Genomic DNA, 25,813 nt, shown 5'->3' with positions numbered 1-25,813 from the left:
CAGCCCCAACCTCACCCCCATCCACATTCCCAGCCCCAACCTCATCCCAGCCCCAACTCCGTTCCCATCCACATCCCCAACCCCAGCCCCAATCTCCTCCCCATCCGCACCAGGCTCCCCGCCCTCCTCCAGGCTTTTCCCGGGCACACACGCGCTTTTCCCTGTTGTTTGGCCGACTTTCTCTTACCGCTTCCCCTTCAGTGACTCACGCGTGATGACAAACCATCCCTGAAGCGCTACCTTGTTCTCGCATTGGGTCTGGCCCCAGTAGCTCTAAGCAGCCCCAGGTTCTCCCCAGGTGGTCGCACACGGGAAGAAGCATCCTTCCACAACAGGCTTGCGCACATTTTTCCTCCTCTTGAGGTGTTAAAGCTGCTTACCTGCTCAAATCCGGCAAGGAAACTGGGAAACGCTCAGGCACGTGCTGGTCAGGGCTGAAATCAGGTCACGTAAGCGGTGGCTCGGTCTGGTCGGCAGCTTTTCATCGCCAGGGCGGAGGCTGCGGCTGCATCAGTGCATCAGGCTTGAGCAAGTGCGGTGAAATGCCACGACAAGGCGGATTAGTGCTACGCAGAAGAGTAGACAGCAACGTTTGTTTTTTATGACAAATTTCATTTATTTGGATCTCTGCATAAGCTAGCACGGGCACGGAGGATCAAATCACTTCGATGGGGCGGTTGGTTACTGCGCGGTTGCAAAGGTCCTTGTAGCAGGTGAGACTCCCCCAAACTTACACCCAGTCCTACACGGTCACCTGCCTGATCTGTTGTTACTAATTATCTCAAACTCCCTACAAAACACCTCCTAACTCTCTTAACTATATCTTCCGCTACTACAAACTGTCTGCGCGCAGGTCAACGCCACAGCAGGAACCAGCTGGGGAGGCCGCGGGACGCCCGGATCCTCCCCGCAGGGTGTTCATCAGCACGCGGAGACTCCAGGCACAGCAGGAGCTCCTGGGGGATCTTCAGGTCTGTCCCAAAGCTCCTGTATCCACCAGTCGAAGGTTTTCTTTGGAAGGCAGCTGGGAATTCAGTCCATCGGTCGGTGCCTCGACGCTGCGGGAATGAGCCGGGGAGGACCTGGACCACCCTGGGACTGGATGTCCATCGTGTGCTGTGCGTGCACTTGGGCACAGCTCCGATTCCTGACCACGCCACGGTTATACCCGACAGGGGAAAACCTGAATTCTATCCTTCTATCGCACTTACAACTTAAATACTATAGCTGTTGTTAGAGCAGACCCTCAGGAAGGGGTTGCTCTGGGTAGCTCCAGAGGGTTTCTAGGTTTTCCAGCCTGTTGTAGTGGCCAAGGGACACTCGCCTGTCCCGGCTGCTCCATCCCTGCCCCTGACTTTGCACAATTTAAGGCCAACAAATAGCTCTGCACAGGGTCAGCGAGTCCACCCCTGCCTGCCTGACCTCAGGCGAGGGGAGGGACAGAGCCCGGTGTCCCACGAGGGAGGGTGGCGGTGGGAGGGGGCATCTCAGTGCAGGAACTTGGCTAGCACCGGCCCAGAAAACCGAGCGGTTCAGGTTTGGTGGAGCAGGGAAGGTACAAAGAACGGCTCTCCAGAGATCCAACCTAGGGCATTCCCTGCCTGGACAGGATACTTGGCTCCCTCTGCGTCATTCCGCTGCTGCCGGGAAAGGTGGATGGTGGGTATGGACCACAGCCAAGAGACTGGGACGCAGGCAGAGGATTTCCTAGAGCCACGGGCTGATGCAAGCCCTCGCGGGAAAATGCGAGATAACCGAACAGAGAAAGGTACTTGCAGAGTCAGGGTGAGAACAGTGCGGCGGTGGACGGAGAGGCATGGCAGAGCTTCGTGTCCACTCCGTTCTGGTGACTGGGGCCAACCGGGGAATCGGCCTGGGGCTCGTCCAGCATTTCCTGGGGATGCCGAACCCACCTGAGTGGGTGTTTGCGGCTTGTCGGGACCCCAAGGGACAGCGAGCGCAGGTGAGGCTGGGCTGGGACGCGGTGGGGTGTGCTGGGGGACGGGAGCGCTCGGTGCCAGGGCAGCGGGTTGGAGCGGGGAGGGGGTTTGCAAAGGTGCTGGAGCTGCAGCCAGGCACCTGCAGCACAGGGCAGCCGTGTTGGGACAGCTGTGGGACCAGCTGTGCACGGGATGTGCGGAGGGGACAGTGGCACGTGGTGCGTGCGGGAGGCACGGAGCACGGTCCCACGGGAGCAGGGTGCTGGGCATGAGGAGGCGGTGCAGGGAGGGAGCCGGAGCCTGAGCCTCTGCGCAGCCCCTCCTGCCTCTCCGTGCCCACGCGGTCCCCTCTCTTGCAGGAGTTACAGAATTTGGCCTCCAAGCACCCCAACCTGGTCATCGTCCCACTCGGTAGGTGCCCTGAGCTGGGGGTCCCTCGCCCCGGTTCCCCTGCGCGTTCCTGGGCGCTGAGCACGCCCTGGGAGCCCCGTGCCAGGAGGGAGCCATGCCAGCGGGACGGTGCCTGTGGGGACACCAGGTGCCAGCCCCGAGGGCACATCCCTGGGGGGACACGGAGGGCTCCCGTCCCCTGGCACCGTGTGGGGTGTGAGGCACCACGGGGACGCTGACCTCTCCTGTGCCGGCTCTGCAGAAGTCACCGACCCCGCCAGCATCAAGGCGGCTGCAGCCAGAGTCGGGGAGCAGCTGGGGGGCTCGGGGCTGAACCTCCTCATCAACAACGCTGGAATTGCCAAGTTGAACTCGCTTGATACCGAGACGCTGGAGGACATGACCCAGGTTTACACCACCAACACAGTTGCACCCCTGCTGCTGGGCCAGGTGAGACCCTCACCCAAGATGGGCTGTCCCAGGGTGCAAAGGGCTGGTGGGAGAGGGTCCTGCCTCCGCTCCGGTGCCCGACGGGCTCTGGATTGACGAGACGTTCATGGAACTGCGGGCTGGAGCTCAGGGGCTGGAGCCTGGTGGGCTGTGGCACGGTAAGAGGAGGGAGGATGTTCATGGTGTTGGTGCCCAACGTTGCCCGTTGTGTAAGGAGCTGGTCCTCTCTGCTGTGCTACCTCCATGCACACCCCTATCTCCTCTCCTCTCCCCTCCTCCGCTCGCAGGCGTTCCTGCCCCTGCTGAAGAAGGCTGCCCAGGGGAGCCCGGGCTCAGCACTGAGCTGCAGCAAGGCGGCCATCGTCAACATGTCCAGCTCTGGGGGCTCCATCGCTTCTCCCTCTGGTTGGGATCTGATGCAAGTTGTCTCGTACCGCTGCAGCAAGGTACAGCCGTACCGTGCCAGGACAGATTTGATTCCCCTGCCCTGTCCCCACCGCCGTGTCCGCACATGTCCCCTCGCAGCCGCCCTTCCCCTCCCGCCGCCATCCCTGCCCGGTCTCCCCGCAGGCTGCTCTGAACATGCTGACCAAGTGCCAGTCCCTGGGGTACCGGGAGCACGGCGTCCTCTGCGTTGCTCTGCACCCCGGCTGGGTGCAAACCGACATGGGGGGCTCAGCCGGACACACGGTAGGAGTTTCGCCACGGCGGAGGCCCCGCGCGGATTTGCCACGGGCGGGAGCTGCTGCCCTGACCCCCAGCCCACGACCTCCCTGCCTGCCCCATCCCCGCCCCGGGTGCCCGGTGCCCCCATCCCCTCAGCTCCCTGCCCAGCCCCTCTGCCCGGGGCAGCTGGCTTTCCCCTCGCCCTCAAGCAGCTCCTTCCCCCGGCCTGGGCTCCGGGGTGGCCCTTGGCCAGGCCATGGGCACTGGCCACCTCTCCCCCTCTGCCCCGCAGCCCCCCGTGACGGTGGACGCCAGCGTGCGAGGGATGCTGAAAGTGCTCTCCTCCCTCTCCGAGAAGGACACCGGCACCTTCCTGGACTGGGAAGGGAAGGTCGTGCCCTGGTGAGGCGCCGGCCCGGCCTGCTGGCAGCGGGGCCCCATGACGCCGCTCCCTCCTGCCCCGTGTCCTCAATAAACCCCTGCCGAGAGCCACCAGCTCCGCTCTGCGGCCCCGCTCCTTGTCCCGGGCTGCAGCAGTGCCCCTGGCTGTCGCTGGGGTCCCCACGAGTGACGGCCCGTGGGGCCCGTGGCACTGTGACCACTGCCTGGAGACGTCCCCTCCAGGAGGCACCGGAGCCGGGGCAGAGCCCCCCTCCTGGGAGGAGAGCGAGCTCCGGCATCCGCAGGGCTGGCAAAGCGTCCCCAGTGCCCACGATGTGGCTTTCCCCCCGCCCGGCTGCGGGACCCCCCCGGGGCTGCGCCCAGCCTGGGGTGTCCGAGGGGCTGGGGGCCACAGGCACCGGCTGCCCCCTCCCCTCCCCTCCCTCAGGGGATGCTTGGCCGCAGGCGGGACAGACGGACACACAGCGCTCGGGGAGCACAAGGGGAGTGGGCGAGAGGCTCGGCTGGGGGGTGGAGGCCAGGGGTTCAGAGATGGAGCAGGGAGACATCAGCTCCCGGCGTTTACGGAGGTGGGGGGCACCGGGGGGCTGCAGGGCCGCCTGCGGGATGGGAAGGGGGAGAGAAGCTGCTTCCTGTGCCCTTCCCCTCTCCTCGGCAGCCCGGAGCAGGCCGCGGGTGAGCGGGGTGACCGTGCAGAGGGGCGAGCCGGTGAGCGGGAGCAGGAGGTGCCGTCGGTCCGTCCGTCCGTCTGTCCGTCAGCAGGGCAGGCCGCTCCCTTCCCAGCCGAGGAAGGCGCCGGAGGTGCTCTGCAAGGGGCCGGCAGCATGGCCGGGATGCCCCGCACGCTGCGCTCCACCCTCAGGGGCGCCTGCAGAAGAGGCTGAGGCCCAGCGTTGCTGCCGTCGGCCACAACCAGCACAGAAAGCAACCGGGCACGGGCAGACCGGAGGGTGCGCGGCCTGGGGAGCAGCACCCAGGGGGCTCGCGGGGGCGTTTTTCCTCATTGCCACCCCCCTGCTCTCCATTCTGGGTGGGGGGCGCAGGGCTGGCTATCCCGTACGCCTGGCACGTTGCAGCTGGCTGCCTGCTCCCTGCCCGCTCCCTGCCCGCTCTGCCCCAGGGATGGTCCTGGCAGCCCACAGCATCACACGACACCCGCTGCCCTCCCCGAGAGGTGGGGGCACAGCGGCACACGGAGCAGCGGGGGGGCCCCGGTCCTGCTGCCCCTCCCCTGCCCGGCCCGGTGCCTTCTCCGTCCCCACGTTGGTCTTCACCCAGCCAGGCTGGATGGCCGCGCACAAAACGCCCTCGGCTCGGAGCTCTGCGGCCATGCTCCACGTCACCATGTTCTGGGCAGCCTGGAAGAGGCACCGCCATGCCAGCGTGACCCGGGGCATGGGTGGGCAGGAGGGGGGGACGTTTTCCAGCCAGAAAACGGCCGTGGAGGTGGGAAATGGGACTTTGCCCCACGGTAAAGCATTGGCACAACCCACCTGAAAGGCTCAGTCCCTGGTGCTGCTGGTCTCGGTCTCGGGAGAAGCAGGCAGGGGGTGGGTGGCCTGGGGCAGGCGGGTGCCCCCATGGGTTCCCCTCCACGGGCACCGCACACAGCGGAGCATCCCCAGCACCTCGCCCGGTGCCTCACCTTGCTGGCACGGTACGGGTACATGGGGCCCTCCGACACCCCGAGGCACAGCCCGACAGAGCCCAGTTAGGTGGAGACGTTGATGACAGCGGCCCTGCTGCAGCTCAGCCCCTCCTTCCCCAAGCCCTTCGCCACCTTCTCCAGCAGCGGCAGGAATTTCTGGCGCAAAGACACCGGCGCTCTGTTAATACATGACAAAGCCCGAGCTTGAGGACCGCCCTGGAGGTCTTTGTCACAGGCGAGCAGCTGGACAGACACCTCTGGCAGAAGGGCAGGAGATGGGGAGGACGCCCCAAGGACGGGCCAGGCTCCATCCAGCCTTTCCCTTCCCCGGGGTGGGCAGAACCTCCAGCTGGGGAGGAGCGAAGCGTGGGAGATGCTGGGGCTGGGCTGCCTCTCGGCCTCGCTGCTCCTCCGGCTGGGCAGAGGAGAGTCCTGGTCCTGGTCTTGACCCCATCAGGCTGTCTCGTTTGAGACAGCGAGAACCCACCCAGCTGAGGGCAGGAGAAACCCAAAAGGTCCACACGTACCTTGGCAACCTGGAGTGGCCCGACCACGTTGGTGGCAAACGCACAGAGCATCTCCTGCAAATCCAGGGAGCGCAGCGTGGCGTGCGAGCTCACGCCCGCGTTGTTGATGAGCAGGTTCAAGCCTTGGTCCTTCAGATGAGACCCCACAGCCCGCACGGCCCCTCGGATGCTGGGCAAGTTCACCGCGTCTGCTGGGGCAAAAAGCAAAAGCGGAGGAGAGCTCCGGAGGGTCACGCAGCGTCTGCTGGAAAGCGTGCTGTGGTTTTCTTTAAACCAGCATTACCCAGAAAGGACCAGGTTTAGCAGGTGAGGGTGTTAAGCACATCGAAACGAGCACCGGTTTGTCCTCACCTCTTGGTTTCACAGCCTTAGCTGAATTAAACCCTGGTTCAGCTCCTTGTCGGTCCTGGGGAGGGTACGGCTCAGAAAAGCTTGGCTGCATTTGCTTCCTGTAATCAAGGAATTTAGGACTGCACAAGAGACGCTCGGTTCTTGCACACGGGGGCTCCCAGTTTTATCTCTACCAGGAGCCAACGCAGTTGGATGGGCACGTTTTAAGGAGCCACCATCTCTGGGGAAACCACCTCGCTACCCTCTTGGAGTCCTTCGACATCGCACCGCAGCTATGGGGGCTGTTAGGGGGGGCTGTTAACACAGGGGGGACACACTCATTTCATTGCTGAATTGCGTGAAGATCTCTTCTGGTCGATACCCATTCTGACCGATCATTTAGAGCTACTTTTGCCTTTTTTAACAATTTATGCTTAAATTGATCTTCCACAGCTCAACTTCCCATAGCTTTGCCGCTGTTTGTATGCAAAAATCCTTCCTGTTTTCTTTTTCTTTAGATTTTTTTTTTTTTTTTGCTTCACATTGTTACCGATGAGGATTTGGAACTGATAAAGGAGTTGAGGTGAGTACAAGTAATAAAAGATTTGGGATATAACCTGCTGTATTGGTTTGCAGGCTCCAAGTCTGAATCTTCCTCATCTTTACAGATGCTCTGGGTTTTTGAGAACCCCTCTCAAAAACAAATGACCCTCCTGAAATTCTGCTAACAGGGGTGAGCATTTCCAGTGCCTTTTACTTCACGTAAATATTGGTATCTCTTTGAAAATCTGCTATGCTTTAATTGCAGGATTTTTTTTTTTTTAATTGGCTAAAGCAATAGCAGGGGTATTTTTTTGAAGTTTATGATCAGCTTTTGGGTTTGCTCGTTAGGACATGCATCCCCTAGCGGGTGCTCGCCCCACTGAAGTGGCTGGTGTTTATTTAAAAAGGGTCATCTAAACACCTTCAGGATCTGAAACGAGCCGGTTAGGCCAACATTAAACTTTATATATATTGCCTTTTAATAGCCCAAGTACACCCCCGAGCCCTTAAGAACCATAAATATTCATGTCGATGGGCATGCGGGAGTGTGCCATTTCCGCACGTATTTTTTTGCAGGTGCGAATCCGATGAGCCCGCTGGGTGCGGGGGGGCGGATCGCAGAGCTGGATTTCTCTTTTGCAACACTTTGGCCCCTGAGCTGTGTTTCTGTTCTCATGCTTAGACAAGATCGACTTAGCAAAGGTTTGCAAGGCTGAAGATTCCCTTCTTAGAGTATTTCGTACACCGATGCGCAGCAGAAAAATCCTTTTTCTCGGCTTGTTTAACTAGTCCGGTGGCTTTATGGCGGTAAGGAAGCGTTTGAGTGGGTCAGGACTTGTACCTGCACGGCACAGACCTTCGTAGAGGCGTCATGAAAATATTTTGGGGGGAATTTAATGGGACAATCTGCTGCGGGGCTGATACGCGTGAGGGGACGGAGCCTTGGGATTCAAGAGGACGCGCACGGCCAGCTGCGGGACGTATCGCAGGGCGCTTTTCCGTGACTTCTCTTTGCGTAACGATCGAACGGAGTTCAAGGCTCCATCGCTCCACCACGTGTGAGGGATCTTTCAGCCACTTGGCTGAATGATTAATTGCTCTGGTTGGATTAGCTGAGCCATTGCTCCAGGGGCCCAGGTGGGTGGGACCAGCACATTTCTAGTGCTAGGCTAGCCAAATTCGCTGAAGGAACAAACTCTTGTCTCCTTGGAAGAAATAAGAGGATAAGGATGAGAGGAAGCGACGGGTCTTAAGCGTTTTGGAGTTGATTTCTAACTTTCCTTTCTGAAAAGTGCATTATTCTTACTGGTTTGAAGCCAAACTTGCCTTAAGATGGAACAAACCAACCTGGAGCAGCTTCTCTTTTTTTAAAAATACTTTGTTGTCATTTTTTTAAAGCTTTTTAGTTTATTTTGTGACTTTATTGCTAGTCTGGTTTTTGGGATGTATGTGTTTTAGTGAAGGTTGTTTATTTATTGTTTATTGGCCATGCTGCGGTGAGCAAAATAAACGGTGCTCTTCCCGTCACATACTGCCGGTTGGGGCTCGCAGGTAATTTTCAAGATGCTATTTTTTATTACAAAGAACACGTTCTAATTTAATAATCTATGTGATAATAAAAGAGAGATATGCTGCCTCTTTTTAGAAAAGCCTGACTTCAGGAATGCTTTCTTTGCTAAAAAAAGCTAAAATTTACTTGAAATAGGCAGGTTGAGACTGATACGGTCTTTGCATCGCCTTGATTCAGTTTTCTTATTATTGGCCCTAAGGAAATACGCAGAAGTATTTAGAAGCTCTGACCGCTTCCTACCTCACTTATTGCAGCGACAGCAATTCTGGTGCAAACGCTTCCCTAAAATGCTTCTTTGGGGTTCGGATGGGGTTTTTTACCAACCCATCTTAAAAAAAAGGTGGCTGTGAGCAGTCCCTGCTCTCTCAGACATTGCTGTCCGCCTCCTCAAGACAAAGTCCGCCTCCCCCAAGTCCCTGTGCCATCCAGATCCGTTCGTCACCTTCTCCTGCTGCTCCCCAGCGCTGCTGTGGCTGCGGACACCCCGAACCGGAGCATGCCTCTGAGTCTAAGCATCAACCTGGGATACAGCCACAAAGCCACATTTCCCATATTCATCCTTTTAGCCTATTTCTTTTCCCCCTTTTCTACCAGCAGCAAAGGAAGTGCCAAGCATGGCCACCTCCAAGCGGACCCCAACCCAACCTTCCCACTTAGGAACCACCCCGTACGTTTGCTTGCCGTGCCATGCCTTGCTTCACTTTGCGAACCTGCGTGTCCCAGCCCAAAACTCAGGCACCGTATTTAGCATCTTTGGGAACAGAGGTCATGCCTTTCCCATGAAACTCACTCAGCCGAGGTGTTCCGACCCACCTCTGCTGGCTTCCGAAGCTGGTTTGACTGCTTTCAGCTCTGCTTGGAGGGGGAAGCCTGCCCAGATGTGTGCTCATCCCTCCCCGCCTGGCAGGGCTGGAGCTGCCTGGCCATCAGCGTTCAGGCAGGCTGACCAACAAAGCTGCCCCCGGTCCCGTCCCCGAAGCGAGCGGAGGGCTAGAAGCAATGTTGGGTGCAAGGAGGGAGATTGCTCCATACCTAGCTGGACCAGTTTGATGCTGGGGTGCCAGGCAGCTAATTCTGCCAGGGCCTGGAAACAAAGTGATGCAGCAACGGAGGAGGTTAGAAGTCACCAGCAGCATGGACAGGTCTCCCACCCCAGCTGGAGCCGGGCCAGGCTGGCTTTGCTTTTGCTGGGGAAAGCGTGCAGGGCTGTTCCCAGCGGACGAGGCAGAGTGGTTTCCCCACGGCGTGCAGGAGAAGGGTGCCGCTGGGCTCAAGTGCTGTGCCCCATCCTGGGTGATCCCAGCATGGAGAGGGGGACGACCAGCCATCAGCATGGCCAGGAGCAAGGCCACCCCTCATCCAACCCGGCTGGGTCAGGCACAGCCATAACTGCGGGGATGGGGGGGGTTATGAGACACCCCCCCCCCAGAGCATTCCTGCCCCCACTGCTGGAGCACCCAGCCAGGGCCAGATCCGGCAGCAAGTGGGGACATGAGGCTGCCCAGGGCTTGAACCAGCCCTCAAAAACCCCCAGGGACCCCACGGTCTCCCTGGGCCCCCCCTTCAATGCCTGACTGGCCTCACAGCGAATTTTTTGTCAACGTGGCACCTCCCCTGCATACGTGCCGTGCCTCTTGGTGTTGGGCCGCCTGCTCCCACCCCGCTAACTCCCCGACTGCACAACCGGAGCACGTTCACCATGGAACAAACACACCCCTGCGTCTCTCAGCCATGACCTTGCTCCTCAGACCCACGCAAAGGCCCTGCAGCCATTACGTCCCCCAGCAGGGAAACCAATGGGACTTTGGCCACCGCTCCACCTCGCCCACCATACCCTGCCAGCTCCCTCTCCCCCACGTCCCCTGCTTGGCCCGGGCCTTTGGCACCCCCTTGCTCTCTCCACACCAGCAGCCGTGGCCTCAGGCCCACCTGCAGGGAGCAGGGCTGCGCCAGGTGGGCCAAGGCCTCATGGTACTGCAAGGTCGCGGTGCCCGCAGTGAGGAGGGGCAGTGAGGAGGGGCTCTCATGGTCCCCCCCCTCGGTCACCCCATCCCTGCCCCGCAGCAGGACTGGCACTCCTAAAATGGCGGCTCCCCGCCCGGCTTCAGCCCGGCCTCATCACGTGGTCACCCTGTCCCTTCATTGCATCAGCCGGCGGGCTGCCCTCCCCACAGGCTTGGTGAGAGAAGGGGGCGGGGCTGACCCGGAGCGATGGCCCCGGCAGCCAATCGGAAGCTGGCGCACGGCGTTGTGCCGGGGAGGAGCGGGGCGGAGCGGGCGCTGCGGCGGGGCCGGTGGTGCGGAGCGAGGGGAGGCGGCGGCCGGGGAGGTAGGGCCTGAGGGGCGTCCGCTGGGGGCCGGGGGGCCACCGGCCTTCGGGGGTTGCCTCCGCGGGCCGGCCGCCTCCGCTGGCCCGGCTGGGCTGCCCCGGGCCGAGGGGAAATGGCCTGGCAGGGCAGGCGGCCGGGGCGGGCAGCGGTGAGGGGAGGGAGGGTGACCGTGCCGCTGGTGCTCCTCGCCTCAGCCGGGGCCGCGGCCTGTCCGCCGGCTCTAGGCTGCTTCTCCGCAGGGCTACCGGGCCCCCGCTGTGCCCTCGCCTCTCCTCGGGCACTTGAGGCCGGGTGGTGTCGCGGCAGAGGCCCCTGCTCTGCCCGGGAGCTGCGAGTCCTCCCTTCCCTTCTCCGGCACTCGCCGGCCTCAGTGCTGTGAGGAATTACCGCCCCTCTGCACCGGAGCTTGGCCCTCTAGAGAACCGCATTGCGCGCCGTGGGCAGAGGACGGCTTTACCAACCCGTTAGGACGTAGCGGAGGTGCTCACCTCCAAACCTGCCACTGCTGTGCGTGCGGCGATGCGACTCCTCTCGGGGAGGGTTTCCAGGCATCCCTGGGGTTGTCCCCGCTTTGAGCAGGGCGGGTGGATGAGGTGATATTCAGATGTCATTGCCATATTCAGCCATTCCACGGTCCTATGATTTAATCACCCAGAACTGTTTTAGGCGTTAGCAATCCTTCCCTGTGTCCCTGGCAAGGCAGACACAACCTCTTATTAAGTTCAGTATCCAGATGAACTTGGTATTTAATAACCGTGTGGTTTTGAAGAACAAGTGACTCGAAATCAGGGAGGTTGAGGGAGAGGAAGTTTGGACTTGGGCCAGCACCACTTGGGGCAAACTGATGGTTAAACTGAGGTGACAGTAGTTATCAATGTGGGGAGACCCTTTCAGGAGATGGAGGCGATGATCCTGGTGTTATTGCTTGAGCTGACTCCCTGTAAGAGCCTCGTTTGTTGTCACCTCCTCAGACTGCGCCAAGGCCTTGCCGCTTTCCCTTCTGCTTCCTTTGGACAGCTGTGACTTGCAGCTTCAAGATGGAAGCTACGCTAACAGCTAGCCAGATCCGGCAACGGTTTATTGACTTCTTCAAGGAAAACAAGCATACATATGTGCACTCGTCTTCTACAATCCCCCTGGATGACCCCACGCTGCTCTTTGCCAATGCTGGTATGAATCAGGTAGGATTCCCGCTCTGGTACTGTGGTCCTTGTGAACACAGCCTGTAGCAGTTGAAACCTGTTGAAGGTGTTTTGCAGAGCTGTTTGCTTGAAAAATTATTGTTGTTTTCTCCATCTTCCTTCTGGTCACAAAGAGGTGGTTGACGCGTCTGCTGGAGTCCTCTGCGCTCTCGCAAATTTGGCAAGAATCCTGGGAGAGGTCCCTGTGTCCGCTGGGCTGACTGTGCAGTGATGGGAGCACTGCTAGTCTCCCTTCCTTGATCCTTTGGACCACAGCTAGTCCTGGCACAAAGGACTAACAGCGTCTTTAAAGACTGGTTGGGGCTGGGCTGCTGAAAGTGCTCTGCTGGAGATCAGCACACGGTTTTCACTGACTTGTTTTTTTTCCTGGTCAGCTGGGAATCTGGCTGCTTTCAGTCCCTTTGGAAGTCCTGGGGTTGGGGCTCCAGGAACACGTGTGTGTGTGTGTGACAGTGCTAAGTTACAGGCAACACTGCAGCCTCCTCACACATCGGAGACAGCAGGCTTGTTGTTTGTGAAAGCTGCCTCAGTTACATCCAGGCTAGTGTTACCATGACATAGACGATGCTTACTGCCTTGCTGTTGCTTGCAATGTTTGACAACAGGCTCTTAGTGCTTTTCTTGATCACCCTTTTCTCTTTCGTCTCAGTTCAAACCCATCTTCCTCAATACTATTGACCCCTCGCACCCGCTCGCAAAATTGAACAGAGCCACCAACACTCAGAAGTGCATCCGAGCAGGGGGCAAGCACAATGACCTGGATGACGTCGGGAAAGATGTCTACCACCACACTTTCTTCGAGATGTTGGGGTCTTGGTCCTTTGGGGATTATTTCAAGGTAAAATAGGCTAAGTGCAGCCCTGAATCTCTTGCACAAAGTTACCCGTCTCTATGAACTCAGCAGGGTGTTTGTCAAGAGGAAGGAGAACATTTTGGCACAGAGCAGTTCCTAAGATGCTGTGGCTCCTTAGAAATAAATGAACTTGGAAGCTGCCCCCACCCTGTAGAATGTTTTGAGATTAATTACTTAAGGTTTACAAAGCTGATTATATTAATTCTGCCAGTTTGGAGTCTTCAGGCAGAGGTTTTAGTGGCTGCCCTGGAGCTGTGGGGAGTTGCACCGGCTCTGTGACTACAATGGACCTTCAAACAGGAGTTATAAAATAATGATGTCCTTTCCCAAGCTTCTTGATAGCGTAGCGTTCAAAGAGGATGTTAAGAGTATGGAACAGCAGCAGAATTAAAAGGCTTTTTGGGGGCAGTGAACATGCTAGGAGTTAACTTGGCAGGAAAGCAATATGAGATGTTTCTTGCCCACTGCATGTATGAATTTGGCTCTTTCTTATGTCAAAAGTCTGAAAGTTTTTGGCTTTTTAGCTGCTGATACCTACAGTAGCCGGTACTCTGCATGTTGAAGAGAAATTCTCTTTGCATTTGCTTGCTGACCTCATCTTTCCTCGTGCAGGAGCTTGCTTGTAAACTGGCACTGGACCTTCTCACCAAGGAGTTTGGCATCCCTGCTGAAAGACTCTACGTCACTTACTTTGGTGGAAATGAGGCCGCAGGACTGGAACCGGACCTGGAGTGCAAGCAGATATGGTTGAATTTGGGGTAAGGCCTTTAACTGAGGAAGGTGCGTGTTTTGATGAGCAATAGTCATTTACCTTTATTCAGAGAAAGTTGGCATGCATTACGTGGCACAGCACCCATAACAGGAGGTTTTAACAAAATTAAAGGGTCACAAATAATGTTTGCAGGGTGGTGGAGCTGCAAAGTCAGAGGGAAGCACTGGTATTAGAGACGGAGCTTTTGTTTCAAAATCTCTGTTGTAAGCGTAAGAACATCAGAAGTGCCCCGCTGCGTCAGATCAATGGTCAGCGAGAACCGCACTCAGCACTCGAGCTGTGGGTGGACCAAAGCTTGGTGTAGCAATGAGCTGATGGCTTTGGTCTTGTGGCTGTCGTCCCCTCCGAAACGTGCCCTTGACCCCAAGATGCTGCAGGGCCAAACCTGCCTCGCCTGTATTAAAGTTGGAGATCTACCTGTCATCTTGCTGGTGGCTTCGCTGAGGTGTTGTGTAGGCCTCTGCCTCCACCTAGGACAAGTGCCAGGCGCCAGTGTTCACTTGATCCTCCTCAGCAGGGATCCTGAGAGTTAGACTCAAGACTGACAATTCATCTCCTCATCCAGGGAATTAGCAAGCTCAGGTTTCTCTGGTATAACCCTTAGTTTTGGGAATTCTCGCCTTGCTGTTGGTCTCTGTTGCTCAGTAAGAGTTTCTTGTTACAGGCTGGCTGAGGGCAGGATTCTGCCTGGCAATATGAAGGATAACTTCTGGGAAATGGGAGATACGGGTCCCTGTGGCCCTTGCAGCGAGATCCACTATGACCGGATCGGGGACAGAGATGCTTCCCACCTGGTCAATCAGGATGACCCAAACGTCCTGGAGATCTGGAACCTGGTGTTCATACAGTTCAACAGGTGAGCGAGACCTTTAAGATCACTTAAAGTGGGTATGAGCTTCCCTCCCCAGGCTGCTCCAGCTCACTGTGGGGGGGTTGCTCAGACTGCGTGCTCTTTTAACTGCCCCGGCTCGCTTGCCATCCCCTCTTGTCCAGGAGCTTTGTGATGCTCTGTCCCCTGTACCGAAGAGGTCGGTCACACTGGCTGTGGGGACAGACTGGAAATACTTTCTCAGTTCATCTGCCAGGAGTTCAATAGGAATTAAATGCCATGCTGCTCTAGGTCTAAGCTGTCATTGAGGGTCTTGTTAACTATATTTCATCAAAGTTGTCCTTTGTGTGTCTTGTCTATGGGCCTGTGTCATAAATCTCATGGAGATGAGGAGAGAGATGAGGTTTCTCTTGCAGATCGTCCATCTGTAACAGCTCATCTTTCTTTTTGTGGCTCGGCAGGGAAGCTGATGGGACACTGAAACCTCTTCCTAAGAAAAGTATTGATACTGGCATGGGCCTGGAGAGGCTGGTCTCCGTGCTGCAGAACAAGATGTCCAACTATGACACTGACCTTTTCCTTCCTTACTTTGAAGCCATCCAAAAGGTACGAACTGGGGAGTCTGGCACTGACCCAGCTGCATCCTTTCCCTGAATCCCTGGGGAGATGTGTGGGGCTGGTCGGACAGGGCGGTTATGGCCGCAGGTCTCTGCTTTCCCAGCTGCTGCGAGCCCCATGGACCTGTACTTTGCTGAGGGTAGGAGCACAGGCTGGCACAGGAATTGCTGCCTTGGGGCATGCTTCCAGGGGAAAACACGGGACAACGAGTGGTGCAGCTTTCCCAGGTGTTTCCTGTGAACTTGTCCTGCTTGTGCACTTCTTGGTCCTCTCCAAGTGGGAGATGCTCTGCTGTCCTGTATGGCCAAGCACCATCTTTTTGCCATGTGGTAGAGAGCAGGTGGTGCTGCTGCTGACCCAGAATCGGAGTTTGTCCTTCTGTCTCCCACCTGGAACGTGCTGATCTGTAGAAAATCCCCCGAGAGAGGAGGCCTTTGCCGTAAACCGTGACAGTCACTTGCAGAACTAGTGTGCTGTTGCTGCATCTTCCTGGGTCGGGGCCATCTTACCCGTGCTGGGAGCTCTGTGTGCAAGTTCAAGCATTTTTTTGCTCTGTGGAAGCAATGGAGCTTCCTGGCTGCAGATCACGCTGGAAGAAACATAGGGAGAAGAGTCCAGGCTCAGGCCTCTTGGGGAGTTGAGGTGCAGAGCTCCAGAGTTGGAATTAGAGGGCTGCCTTTCTTTGATATTAAAGCCATGGCTAGACACAGCCAATGTGTCTAAAAGAGGGAGGCTGGAACCAAACAGAATTTGGGAAGTTCCTTGGCGGGGCAGGTTATGCCAGACTCGAGTCCTTGAGCCAGTGTGCAAAACAGACGATTTCCCTGCACTCTGTCCCTCTGCCTCTTTCTTCTGTCCTGGGATCTTAATGTTGGGACAAATTGGCTTTTCTTCCCTCTGATCTTGGAGATCCTTTGGCTGTGGAAATGCAGGCTGTGGCACCATGCAGAGCCTCGCAGCTCTCTGTCTTCCCTGGCTTCACCAAGTCACCACTTTCCAGGAGGAGTGTGCCGCTTCTGAGGGGCTTCCCCGTTGTTCTGCCGTGTTGCTGGTCTCTGCTGTCCGTAATCGTCCCCCTTGCCCACCGCCTTCTCCTCTCTGCACAGGGCACGGGTGCCAGGCCGTACACGGGTCAGGTTGGTGCTGAGGATGCTGATGGTATAGACATGGCCTACCGCGTGCTGGCTGACCACGCACGGACTATCACGCTGGCCCTTTCTGATGGGGGCAGGCCTGACAACACTGGCAGAGGGTAAGAAGGGAGCTGCCGCAATGCTACCGTTCCTGTTCTGTTCAGCACAGCTTCACCGAGAGGACTGGTATCTCACGTGTCTTCTGGGATGTCTTTGAATTTGTCGTTAAAGCAGTGGATAGCGGAGTGTTTGCTCAGTATATTTGACACTTGAAGTCAGGTCTACCCAAAAGGCCAAGACACACAGGTCTGAGGTTTCTTTTGAGTACCGGTCCTGCTGTGTCAGCTCCCAGAAAGGATCACTGTGGGCAGACAGGCACACAACCCTGGTTGGTGCAGTGCTGCTGCCAAAAAAAACCAGTGAAGTTTGGGCCAGGGGACTGTGCTGTGGGTGACGCTGGACTCACAGGGCTGAGACTTAAGCACCCAGTGAGTCTGGCTCATGGAGCTGGGGCCTGGCACCTCACTTCTGGCTTGCTGCTGCTGGGAGTAGCTACCTGAGAGAAAATGTGAGGAGAGGACACTCCCTGTGTTCTTCTGGGAGTGGGTGCTGGTGGATTCCCTGAGAACAGCTCAGGTGTAACGTTTGCATGAGGGCCTCTGTTATTCCCTAGGTATGTGCTGAGGCGGATTCTCCGACGGGCTGTGCGCTACTCCCATGAGAAGCTCAATGCCCCCAAGGGTTTCTTTGCTACTCTGGTTGATGTGGTGGTGCAGTCACTGGTAAGTTCTTCCCTCCCTCCACTGTATCTGCTGAAGACTTCTTCCGCTGATGTGTGCAGATCTCCATGCTGAAGGACTAATCCTCTTGGGTCTGCAGGGAGATGCCTTTCCTGAGCTGAAGAAGGACCCAGATATGGTGAAGGACATTATCAATGAAGAGGAGGATCAGTTCCTGAAAACACTCAGCAGAGGACGTCGCATCCTGGACAGGAAGATCCAGAGCCTGGGAGACAGTAAAACCATCCCTGGTAAGGCTGTGACCTCCGTTGGGATGCACCAAAAGGCATTTGTCATCTGGGACCGAGTTAGGGCTCAGCTGGGCTGGGAACTGAGCGATGGCGCAAGGTGTGAGGGGGCAGAGCTGGAGTGAAAAGCCTGTCACTCAGAGCTGGGCCATGCCTCTCTCCTCTGGCCTGCGTTCACTCAGACTTCTAAGCTGCCCAGACACAACATGGTGGTGTGATCTCTGTGCCATCAGCGAGGAGCCTTTTTGAGGCCCGTGTTCGGCAGACCTGTTCCCCGTCCTGCCGTAGTGTCGAGCCAGTTGGGTGGGACAGAGCCAGTCGGAGCGCAGGGAAAGGAGCCGTATCCCACAGGGCAGGAGTGGTGACTGCTCTGCTTTGTCTCTGAAGGTGATACTGCGTGGCTGCTGTATGACACCTACGGTTTTCCTGCGGATCTCACTGGGCTGATTGCAGAGGAGAAGGGCCTTGTTGTAGATATGGAGGGCTTTGAAGAAGAGCGAAAAAATGCACAGGTAGGTAAAAGCTCCAGGGAGAAACTGGTCTGAGAGTGAGCAGGGAGGATTCCCGGCAGCAGCACAGTGGCATTGACCAGCTGGCTGGGTACTTGCTGTGCCCTTGCTAGGCTCAGGCCTGCTTTATCTGCCTGCTGTGAAGTCAGAAAAGACGGGAACACTCCAGCTGCTGGCACATGGCTTCCCAGAGCAAAGCTCTGAACCCAGGAGCTCTCAGGGAAGCGAGTGAGGTGTGCTACTAGGCTGGCGTGCACGGGCCAGTGCTGAGGTGGGTTTTCTCAAGCTTTGGTGTTTGTCATTGGCAGCTCAAATCCCAAGGGAAGGGTGCCGGAGGGGAGGACCTCCTCATGCTGGACATCTATGCCATTGAAGAGCTAAGGGCCCGAGGGCTGGAGGTGACCGACGACTCGCCAAAATACAGCTATGCTTCAGATCCGAGTGGTACCTATGGTATGAAAAAAACTTCTCAGAATCATCCTCTGCTGCCAAACCTTTCCTGGGTGTACCTCAATAAGATCCTCTCTGGTTCACCTTCCCTGGGTCGTGGAAGCGGGAGCGGAAATGTATGCAGATGAATAGTCTAGATGACTAGTTGTAACGAACGGAGCAGGGAAAGAGGAGGGCAGACTGTTCAAGGGCTGCCCTACTGTTCAAGACCATTGTTGCTAACCTGATCAGAGAGATTTAAGGGGATTCCTGTTCCCTGTAGCTTTGTGTCTCCACACTCCTGTGTTTGTGTTTCCCAGCTGCCCTTTTGCCAGTGCCGCAGGAGGCTGCAGTTTCTGCTTGGTCTGTTCTTGGCTCACTTCCTCTGGCTCTTGCTGCTAATTCTTTGATTTGGTGGAGATTCAGGAGGCCCCAGGCTCGTGGCAGCACACGTGGCTGATTTTCACTGCATAGGTGTGGAAGGGAGTGACAGTCCCTGCACTGAATTGACATTCCCTCTTATCCAACTAACTGTTGCCCTAGTTCTTTCTCCTTACCCCCTGCAAATGTGGTAGCTGCTGTGAGCTCCTGGGAGGTTTTGCTGTGAAGTTCTGCTCCCATGTGGTGTCTGCAAGGTTTTCCTGTTTTACTGATACTGCCTGTTGTCCTGGTGACAGATTTTGGGAGCCTCGTGGCCACAGTGAAAGCCATCCGCAGGGAGAAGAAGTTTGTGGAGGAGGTATCCACTGGCCAGGAGTGTGGGATAGTGCTGGACCGGACCTGCTTCTACGCCGAGCAGGGTGGGCAGATCTATGACGAGGGCTACATGGTCAAGGACGACGACGGCAGGGAGGATGTGAGTGGGCCCGAGAGCCTTTCACTGGACTCAGTCTGACCTGGGGCCTGAGTAGGTGTGTGCAGAGAGGAAGGGGCCGAGCAAGCTCCAGCAATCTCCTGTCTATGGCAGGTGTCAGGCATTGCACAGGTTTCCTTTCCAGGGGTGCAGCTAATGGCACAGGCGTGCTGGAGTTTGTTTCTTTTGCTTCTTGGGGAACTGAACTTGGTGCTGCAGCGTTAGGCTGTCACCAGAACGTGGGTGCCTGTGGCGGTGGTGCTGGGATTGCCGTGTGGAAGGACAGTGCTTTTGAGCTGAGGTGGGGAGCTCCTTCAGCTCTGCTGTGCCCCATAACCATGCCCCACCTTCGTTCACTTTGCTTTGCACCCCTTTGTGCTCTGCCTGGGGATTTCTCCTATCGCACACCCCAGTCTGGCTCTCAGCTGAGACCTCTCCAGTTGCAGCTCAGACCTCTGGCTGGACTGTCTGTCTCCCCTCGGCTTCTCGCCCTGCTCACTAGGTGCATTTCCCTCTTTGCACAGAAAACAGAATTCACTGTGAAGAACGTCCAGGTCCGAGGAGGCTACGTGCTTCACATAGGAACTCTGTATGGAAGCTTGAAAGTAGGAGACCAGGTCCACCTGTGTATCGATGAGGTGAGTTAAGACATGGTGTAACAGATGGCCTCATCTCTATTCCGTGGATTTTGTCTCCTTTCTTTCCATCGGTGCCTGCTCTCCCTGTGGCACACGATGCGGGCAAGCAATGTGACCCTTCCAGCCTGGCTGACTCAAGGCCTTTCCTCCCTGGCGTCTGGCTTTCTCCTACCATGAGGCAGATAACGCCCTGCTGGCTCAGCCGCGCTCACTGGCTTTTGCTGACCAGCAGCGAAAATGTGTTTTGGGTCACGGCTGGGAGGTGGAGCAGGTGTGGTGCTCCCCTGGGTTGTGGATGACAGCGGAGAGCCTGGGCTGTCTGCCCTGCTCCAGACATTGCTCCCCTGGGCTCTGCCTGCTGGGTGGGAGCCCAGTCTGGGAAATGCATTTCCCTTCCCTAGAGAGGCAGCAGCTTTGGAGCAAGAGGGCAGGCTCCCATCTTGCGGTGCTTTTCCCTCTTGAGTGTCCATGACCTGGTCTGTCCTTGGCCTTTTTCCAGACAGGCCCAACAAGGGGACTGCCAGGGAAAAGCCATGCACAAATTTGGTGGGGAATGTCCTGCTCGCTGAGCCAAGGCTCCAAGACAGCAAGTGCGATAAGTTTGTTTCTGGTCTCCTGAGCTAGTTTAGGTTTCTGATGAAGCCTCACGTTAACCTCCACTTCTGCTAGAGGTGATCTTGGCTCTGCGGTGTGGGACCTCGTCTAACACTGGCTTCCTCCATCAGACTAGGCGGAGGCCAGTCATGAGCAACCACACGGCCACCCACATCCTCAACTTTGCCCTGCGCTCAGTGTTGGGGGAGGCCGACCAGAGAGGGTCGCTGGTCGCACCGGACAGGCTGCGGTTTGACTTCACGGCCAAGGGAGCCTTGTCTACCCAGGAAATCAAGAAAGTTGAAGGGATCGCCAACGAGATGATCGAGGAGGCAAAGGTGGGTATGGCTGCCGGATTGGATGTACTCGGGTTAAAAATACCTTGAGTCGAGCTTTTGGGTGATCTGGGATGCTGGGAGTTTGGCCCAGCAGGAGTCTTCTGAGCCGCTGATGCAGAATTGTGCGCAGATTGGCATCGCAGAGGATTTTGAGTGGGAAAACTCCATGTAGATTGCTCCGTTCATTGGTACCGAGCCCTCTCTAGGGTCGGAGTCATTCCCTGCCTGCTCTAGTGTCACATGAGCTACAAGAGCCAGGAAGTTTGGCGGAGTAGTTTGACAGGCCTGGCTGGATTTACAGCATCCACCCAGACCCCTGAGTTGCTCTGTCTGGTGCCAGCCCTGTGTCGAACAGATCCTGGAGGACCCTGTGCTCTTGCTCAGGAGTCTCTGGTTAGAAATGGACGTTCAGGAGCACGGGGGGGCTGAGCAGGCAGTAGTATCGGGGGTTTTGAAGATGAGGCATATGTCAGTGACTTCGGGATACCTGCAGCTCAACAAACCCCAGCTCAGGTGAGGCACATAACTTCCCTTTTGGGATCTTTCGGAGGAAGTCAGGATTGCCTGGGAATGCGGGCCCTCAGTTGCATCTGACAGGACCGACTCTTACCTGCGTCCCTTTCCTGTCCTCTCCAGACTGTGTATGCCAAGGACTGCCCTCTCGCAGCAGCCAAAGCTATCCAAGGACTGCGGGCGGTTTTTGACGAGACCTACCCCGATCCTGTCCGTGTGGTCTCGATTGGCATCCCAGTGGAGGAGCTGCTGGCTGACCCCTCCAGCCCCGCGGGCTCCATCACTTCTATCGAGTTCTGCGGAGGAACGTGAGTACCTGGAGAGGCCAGGGAAGGTGGCAGGGTGGCTGAAAAGGAGTCCCTGCGGAGCCCGAGCTCTGTTGTGAATGCTGTGGGTGTATGCTGGGCACAGCCAGGGCAGAGCTGGAGGTGGTGATGGGCCTTTGCATTCCCAGTCCTGAGTCAAGCCGTGTTTCAAATCGGCCTTTGCAGGCAGGGCAATTGCCTGTACGCTGTCCCTGCCCACGCGTAGTCTCTGATGGTCTAGGAGCATAGCCCTTGCCACCCTTTCCTCGCTCATTTGCTTTTAGCAGCTAGGTTGGGTTTTCTGCCTGTCCCCAACGCTTGCTGCATCTTTCTGGCAGGATGATTTTCCTGTTTCCATGCTGATTCCTGCTGAGATGAGAGGTGAACTTCTAACTCTCTCTTGTTGTGGGTCTGTTTCTGGGTTCTTTCCAAAGGCACTTGCAGAACTCCAGCCACGCTGGCCCCTTTGTGATTGTTTCAGAAGAAGCAATTGCTAAAGGCATCCGAAGGATAGTTGCAGTCACCGGGGCCGAAGCTCGGAAGGTAAGGAGAGGCCGGAGAGATCCTCTAAAATCCATGCCCTGTGGGAAACCATTGGCACACGCACAGATACTAACCCTGTGCCAAGGTCCTTTTCGTTTACGTTTGCCCAGTATCCCTCAGCACCAGGGAGAGTTGGTGCGAGTGCCTGAGGGACTTGCGGCTTGGACTCCACCAACGCGGCGCAGAGAAGGACGCTGCTGTCAGCGAAGGCTGTGCTGGAGGCCCCTGGCTGTGCTACAGCCAGAGGAGAGAGCCAGGAGGGAAGGGAGGGAAGTCTTGGCTGTAGTTGTTGTGTTAGAAGGGCCTAGGGCGGGTGCCCGAGGTGGCTGCGGGTTTACCTGGGGTTGCTCTGCAGAATGGGCTGCTGATCTAGAGCTCTCGGCAGCAGAATTGTGCGGTCTGAGAATCCAGTCCTCTGCTGCAGGAGGAAGGTGACTTTGGTCCTGCGCTGGTGCTTCCTAGAGTGGGAGAAGGGACTTGGTGAGGAGATGGTTTTCTTTTTTTGGAGGATCTCTGCATTCCTTCTGGCAAAGAAGAGTCCTGGGGCCTGTCTGCCAGCATCGCAGCCTGGTTCTGGTCAAGTGCTGCCTGCTTTGGCCCTGCTGCTTCCCAAGGAGTTACTGAACTCCATCCTGGGGTGCAGCATTCCTCACCCCTGCCCGTGGGGGTGGCCAGGAGCCCAGCCTGCTAAATCTCTCTGCCTGACTTAACTCGGGTTGTGTTCTGCTAGGCCCTCAGGAAGGTCGACAGCCTCAGGAAACTGCTGTCAGCCCTGGAGGCCAAGGTGAAGGTCCAGACAGCTCCCAACAAGGATGTTCAGAAGGAGATCACGGATCTCAGTGAGGTGAGGATAGTAGCAGTGCTCTGCCTTCCCAAAATGAGCGGGACCTTGATTGCCAGCACCGGGTGGTATTAATGAGGCCCGAGTTCAGGTTCCTGCTCCTCCGAACAGCCCTGTGTCCTGCGGGAGCTGCAGCCAGCACCTCCTGCCTGAGGCTGTCAGGCACTGGGAGAGGAGGGGACCTTACTGGGCACTTGAGGTTCATGAGTGTGGTGCAACATCTCCTGCTGTGGCCACCGGTACCTCTGACCCTCTCTTCCCACTCCTGTTTTGCAGACACTGGCCACTGCTGTTATCCCACAGTGGCAGAAAGATGAACTGAGAGAGGCTGTTAAAGCACTGAAGAAAATTATGGATGACCTGGACCGAGCAAGCAAAGCTGACATCCAGAAACGAGTGAGCCCTGGGGGGATAAAGGACAGTGCGGGGGGGGGGCTGCAGGGGGCTCCCTTGGGAGCTCCACTTGCACCCCATGTGGAAGGGAGCTGAGCTGTGGGGATGACCCTCATGCTGTTCAGCCTTTTGGCCTCTCCTGCTCCCTCCCACGCCTGTTCCCTGGGGACAAGCGCTGGCAACGTGTCCTGGAATTTGGGGTTCTCCTGCCCTAACGGTGCCCCTGGGTGCAGGCAGCTTCCTCCTGGATCCTCTTGGATTTTCCTGGAGGAGGAATCCCGCACAGCACTGCCGCTGCCTTGCAGGCCACGCACCCGCCTGCCAACATGTTTTGTTCCCGGCTGTGCAGCATGGGGTGTGCTGGGGCACCCTGGGGGGCTCTGTACCTGCAGGGAAGCTCTGCCCAGGTGGTTCTGGTGTCCGTACACCATGCGTGTGCTCTGGCATCTGACTGCTGTTGTCCTCAGGTGCTGGAGAAGACCAAGCAAGTCATTGAGAGTCACCCTAACCAGCCGTTGGTCATCATGGAAATGGAAAATGGAGCCTCAGCAAAGGTATGGGAAGGTCTGGTCTCTCCTCAACGACCTTCCTTGTGCCTGAGGAGCGGCCGGGAGGTCTCTGTTCACTGGGGGAGGCGGTGCTGTGTTACAGAGCTGTCTCTTGCCACCTGCCAGCCCCAAGCAGTGGCTAGTGAAGAGGGAGAGGACCGCTGGGATACTCCGTGTCCCACCTCCTGGACTCACACATGGGGGTGTGGGGGCGGGTGGGGGCCTGGACCGTTCGCTGAGCTTCCAGACCTGGTGGTGGATAGGGACCCCAACAGAAATCACGTTGTGTCCCAGGTAAGACTCATCCAGCGGCAGTCACGACACTAGAATGCAGGCTTAAGGGACTGAGCAGCAGCTCTGCCAAGCCGTGGAAGTCGTCATGGTTGCGGCCATTGCAGATCAGCTCTGGGAACGGTGTCCTGGGCTGCATGTGTGGCCAGGGCTGGGCCAGAGAGCTGCTCCCCAGCTCCTGGGCAGGGCTCAAGTTCTCCAGCTGGGGCTGAAACTGCTCCCTCCCTCCGCCACGCACAAGTTAAGTTTCTTTCCGAGCGATTTCTGCTGAGTAAAAGCTCCCTTGTGTGCTCTGTGCCCTGCTGCTGAGCTCAGCGCGTGCCAGCCAGCGGGGGCCGGTCGTGCTCTGAGGTTGGACCGCTCTGCTTTTAAATACCCCATTTAAATTTCTGCTCTGGGAGCCTCGGAGCTGATCCTGCTCGCAGAAACCTGCTCTCTCTCCAAGGCCATCCCCACGCTGCCCGTGGGATGCTTGCAGTGGGTACATCTCACAGAAGGGTGCATCCCGTGGAGCTGCGTATTCCCTATCCAGCTGGAACCTGCTCCCGGAGCTCTGTGCCGCGTCTATGCGAGCAAAGGATGACGGTTTCCTTGGGAATAACAGGATGCGTGGCAGTCTCCCTGGTTTCTCCAGCCTGCCTGCTGTGTCTAATAACCCTAGCAGGTTCTTCACGCTGCGGTTGAGTCTTCGCTTGCTGCAGAACAGCTGCTCCCTGCTGCTGGGAGCTCGCCTCGAAGGGCAGAGTGTTTTCCCCTCCAGGCAGTACAGTACTTGCTTTGGGGCTAATTCTGCCGGTTCCAGCATCACAGCTGGAGGTGGGGGAATAAAAGCAACTCCTCACTCCTGCCACTTTGCAGCTGTGAGGGGACGGAGCTGGGGCTGGGGATTGTTCGTGGTTGGGAGGAGGAGCGCTGCGGGGTGCTGCTGGCTGCTTTAATCCAAGCCCAGGTCCCCGTGGGTGCCGTGGGGGCTGGAGCAGGGCTGGCTGCAAGCGCAGGGAAGGTGTGCTGCAACGACTTTGTCCTCCTGCAGGCCCTGAACGAATCTTTGAAGCTGTTCAAGACCTATTCCCCCCAGACTGCCACCATGCTCTTTGCTGTAGATAACGAAGCTGGCAGAATCACCTGCCTGTGTCAAGTGCCCCAGGTAACACCCAAGCTCTGTCTAACACCACGTGGCCAACGCTGACGGGGGTTGGCGAGACCCTCGTGTTTCAGGTTATCATTGGGCTGCGGGGGGGGGGGGAAGAGGCGGCGTTCTCTGGGAAGGGGGAAGAGCCGGGACGTAATGCGGTTGTAGGCATGGCGGCAGGCAGTCTGCTCCGGCCTAGCTCTTCTCCGGGAGCATGTCCTGTTGTACCACGCTCGTGGACCCTCTTCCCTCGCTGCTGGCTGGGTTCAGGTCGAGCTGCCTTGTGGTTTTTTTTATTCTTTTCCTACTCAGGAGACCGCAAATAAGGGCCTGAAGGCCAGCCAGTGGGTGCAGGAGGTGTCTGGCTTGATGGACGGCAAAGGCGGAGGGAAGGACGTCTCTGCGCAGGCGACGGGCAAGAACGTGGGCTGCCTGCAGCAGGCCCTGCAACTGGCCACGGACTTTGCGCGGCTCCGGCTGGGGGAGCTGAAGAACTGACGAGGGGGGGTGTCACTGACACCCCTCTCCCCTCCTGCCTGTCCCCTGCCTGCTGCTGAGCCCCTCCACCCGCCTTTCCCATGAATAAAGCCTGCCTGTCCTGCGCGCTGCCGCCTCGCCTCTGCTTACGGGGCCGGGCCGGGCCGGGCTCCTCCTCC

At 57.4% G+C, this 25,813-nt stretch overlaps 2 protein-coding genes, 1 long non-coding RNA gene and 1 pseudogene across 3 annotated transcripts; 2 read left to right on the top strand and 2 right to left on the bottom strand.

The window, feature by feature from the left end:
* Window positions 1-591: 591 nt before the first annotated feature.
* LOC142603636 (uncharacterized) lies at window positions 592-1,232 on the bottom strand. The gene is made up of 2 exons (XR_012837532.1): window positions 1,100-1,232; window positions 592-1,058 (listed from the first exon to the last, which is right to left on the bottom strand). It is a non-coding gene; the product is annotated as an uncharacterized LOC142603636 (long non-coding RNA).
* A 277-nt stretch (window positions 1,233-1,509) lies between these two features.
* On the top strand, window positions 1,510-3,941 carry LOC142603630 (C-signal-like). The gene is made up of 6 exons (XM_075765193.1): window positions 1,510-1,963; window positions 2,300-2,351; window positions 2,593-2,780; window positions 3,068-3,226; window positions 3,351-3,470; window positions 3,739-3,941. The coding sequence occupies exons 1-6, from the start codon at window positions 1,817-1,819 to the stop codon at window positions 3,850-3,852; spliced, it is 780 nt and encodes a 259-aa protein (XP_075621308.1). The 5' UTR covers window positions 1,510-1,816; the 3' UTR covers window positions 3,853-3,941.
* A 114-nt stretch (window positions 3,942-4,055) lies between these two features.
* LOC142603633 (C-signal-like) lies at window positions 4,056-7,486 on the bottom strand (annotated as a pseudogene).
* Window positions 7,487-10,746: 3,260 nt separating this feature from the next.
* Window positions 10,747-25,760, top strand: AARS1 (alanyl-tRNA synthetase 1). Its single transcript, XM_075765158.1, has 21 exons — window positions 10,747-10,795; window positions 11,768-11,977; window positions 12,648-12,836; window positions 13,464-13,609; window positions 14,288-14,479; window positions 14,914-15,058; window positions 16,177-16,322; window positions 16,877-16,985; window positions 17,083-17,233; window positions 17,618-17,742; window positions 18,048-18,192; window positions 18,846-19,024; window positions 19,546-19,659; window positions 20,385-20,591; window positions 21,228-21,412; window positions 21,844-21,952; window positions 22,683-22,796; window positions 23,070-23,189; window positions 23,654-23,740; window positions 25,059-25,172; window positions 25,470-25,760. Exons 2-21 carry the CDS (start codon window positions 11,834-11,836, stop codon window positions 25,653-25,655), a joined length of 2,907 nt encoding a protein of 968 aa, XP_075621273.1. The 5' UTR covers window positions 10,747-10,795; window positions 11,768-11,833; the 3' UTR covers window positions 25,656-25,760.
* Window positions 25,761-25,813: the final 53 nt, after the last annotated feature.

Source organism: Balearica regulorum, chromosome 13, assembly GCF_011004875.1.
Source record: "Balearica regulorum gibbericeps isolate bBalReg1 chromosome 13, bBalReg1.pri, whole genome shotgun sequence".
NCBI lineage: Eukaryota > Metazoa > Chordata > Aves > Gruiformes > Gruidae > Balearica > Balearica regulorum.
The sequence above is the reverse complement of the archived record's forward strand: the minus strand, read 5'-3'. Positions and strand labels throughout refer to the sequence as shown.

Excerpts from the sequence above, each read along its gene's own strand:
- LOC142603630 (XM_075765193.1), top strand. The coding sequence starts at position 1,817 with ATGGCAGAGCTTCGTGTCCACTCCGTTCTGGTGACTGGGGCCAACCGG. Across the intron at positions 1,964-2,299 it reads CCAAGGGACAGCGAGCGCAG|GAGTTACAGAATTTGGCCTC; the intron begins GTGAGGCTGGGC and ends CCTCTCTTGCAG. Across the intron at positions 3,471-3,738 it reads GGGGCTCAGCCGGACACACG|CCCCCCGTGACGGTGGACGC; the intron begins GTAGGAGTTTCG and ends TCTGCCCCGCAG.
- AARS1 (XM_075765158.1), top strand. The coding sequence starts at position 11,834 with ATGGAAGCTACGCTAACAGCTAGCCAGATCCGGCAACGGTTTATTGAC. Across the intron at positions 15,059-16,176 it reads ACTTTGAAGCCATCCAAAAG|GGCACGGGTGCCAGGCCGTA; the intron begins GTACGAACTGGG and ends CTCTCTGCACAG. Across the intron at positions 19,025-19,545 it reads ACGACGACGGCAGGGAGGAT|AAAACAGAATTCACTGTGAA; the intron begins GTGAGTGGGCCC and ends CTCTTTGCACAG.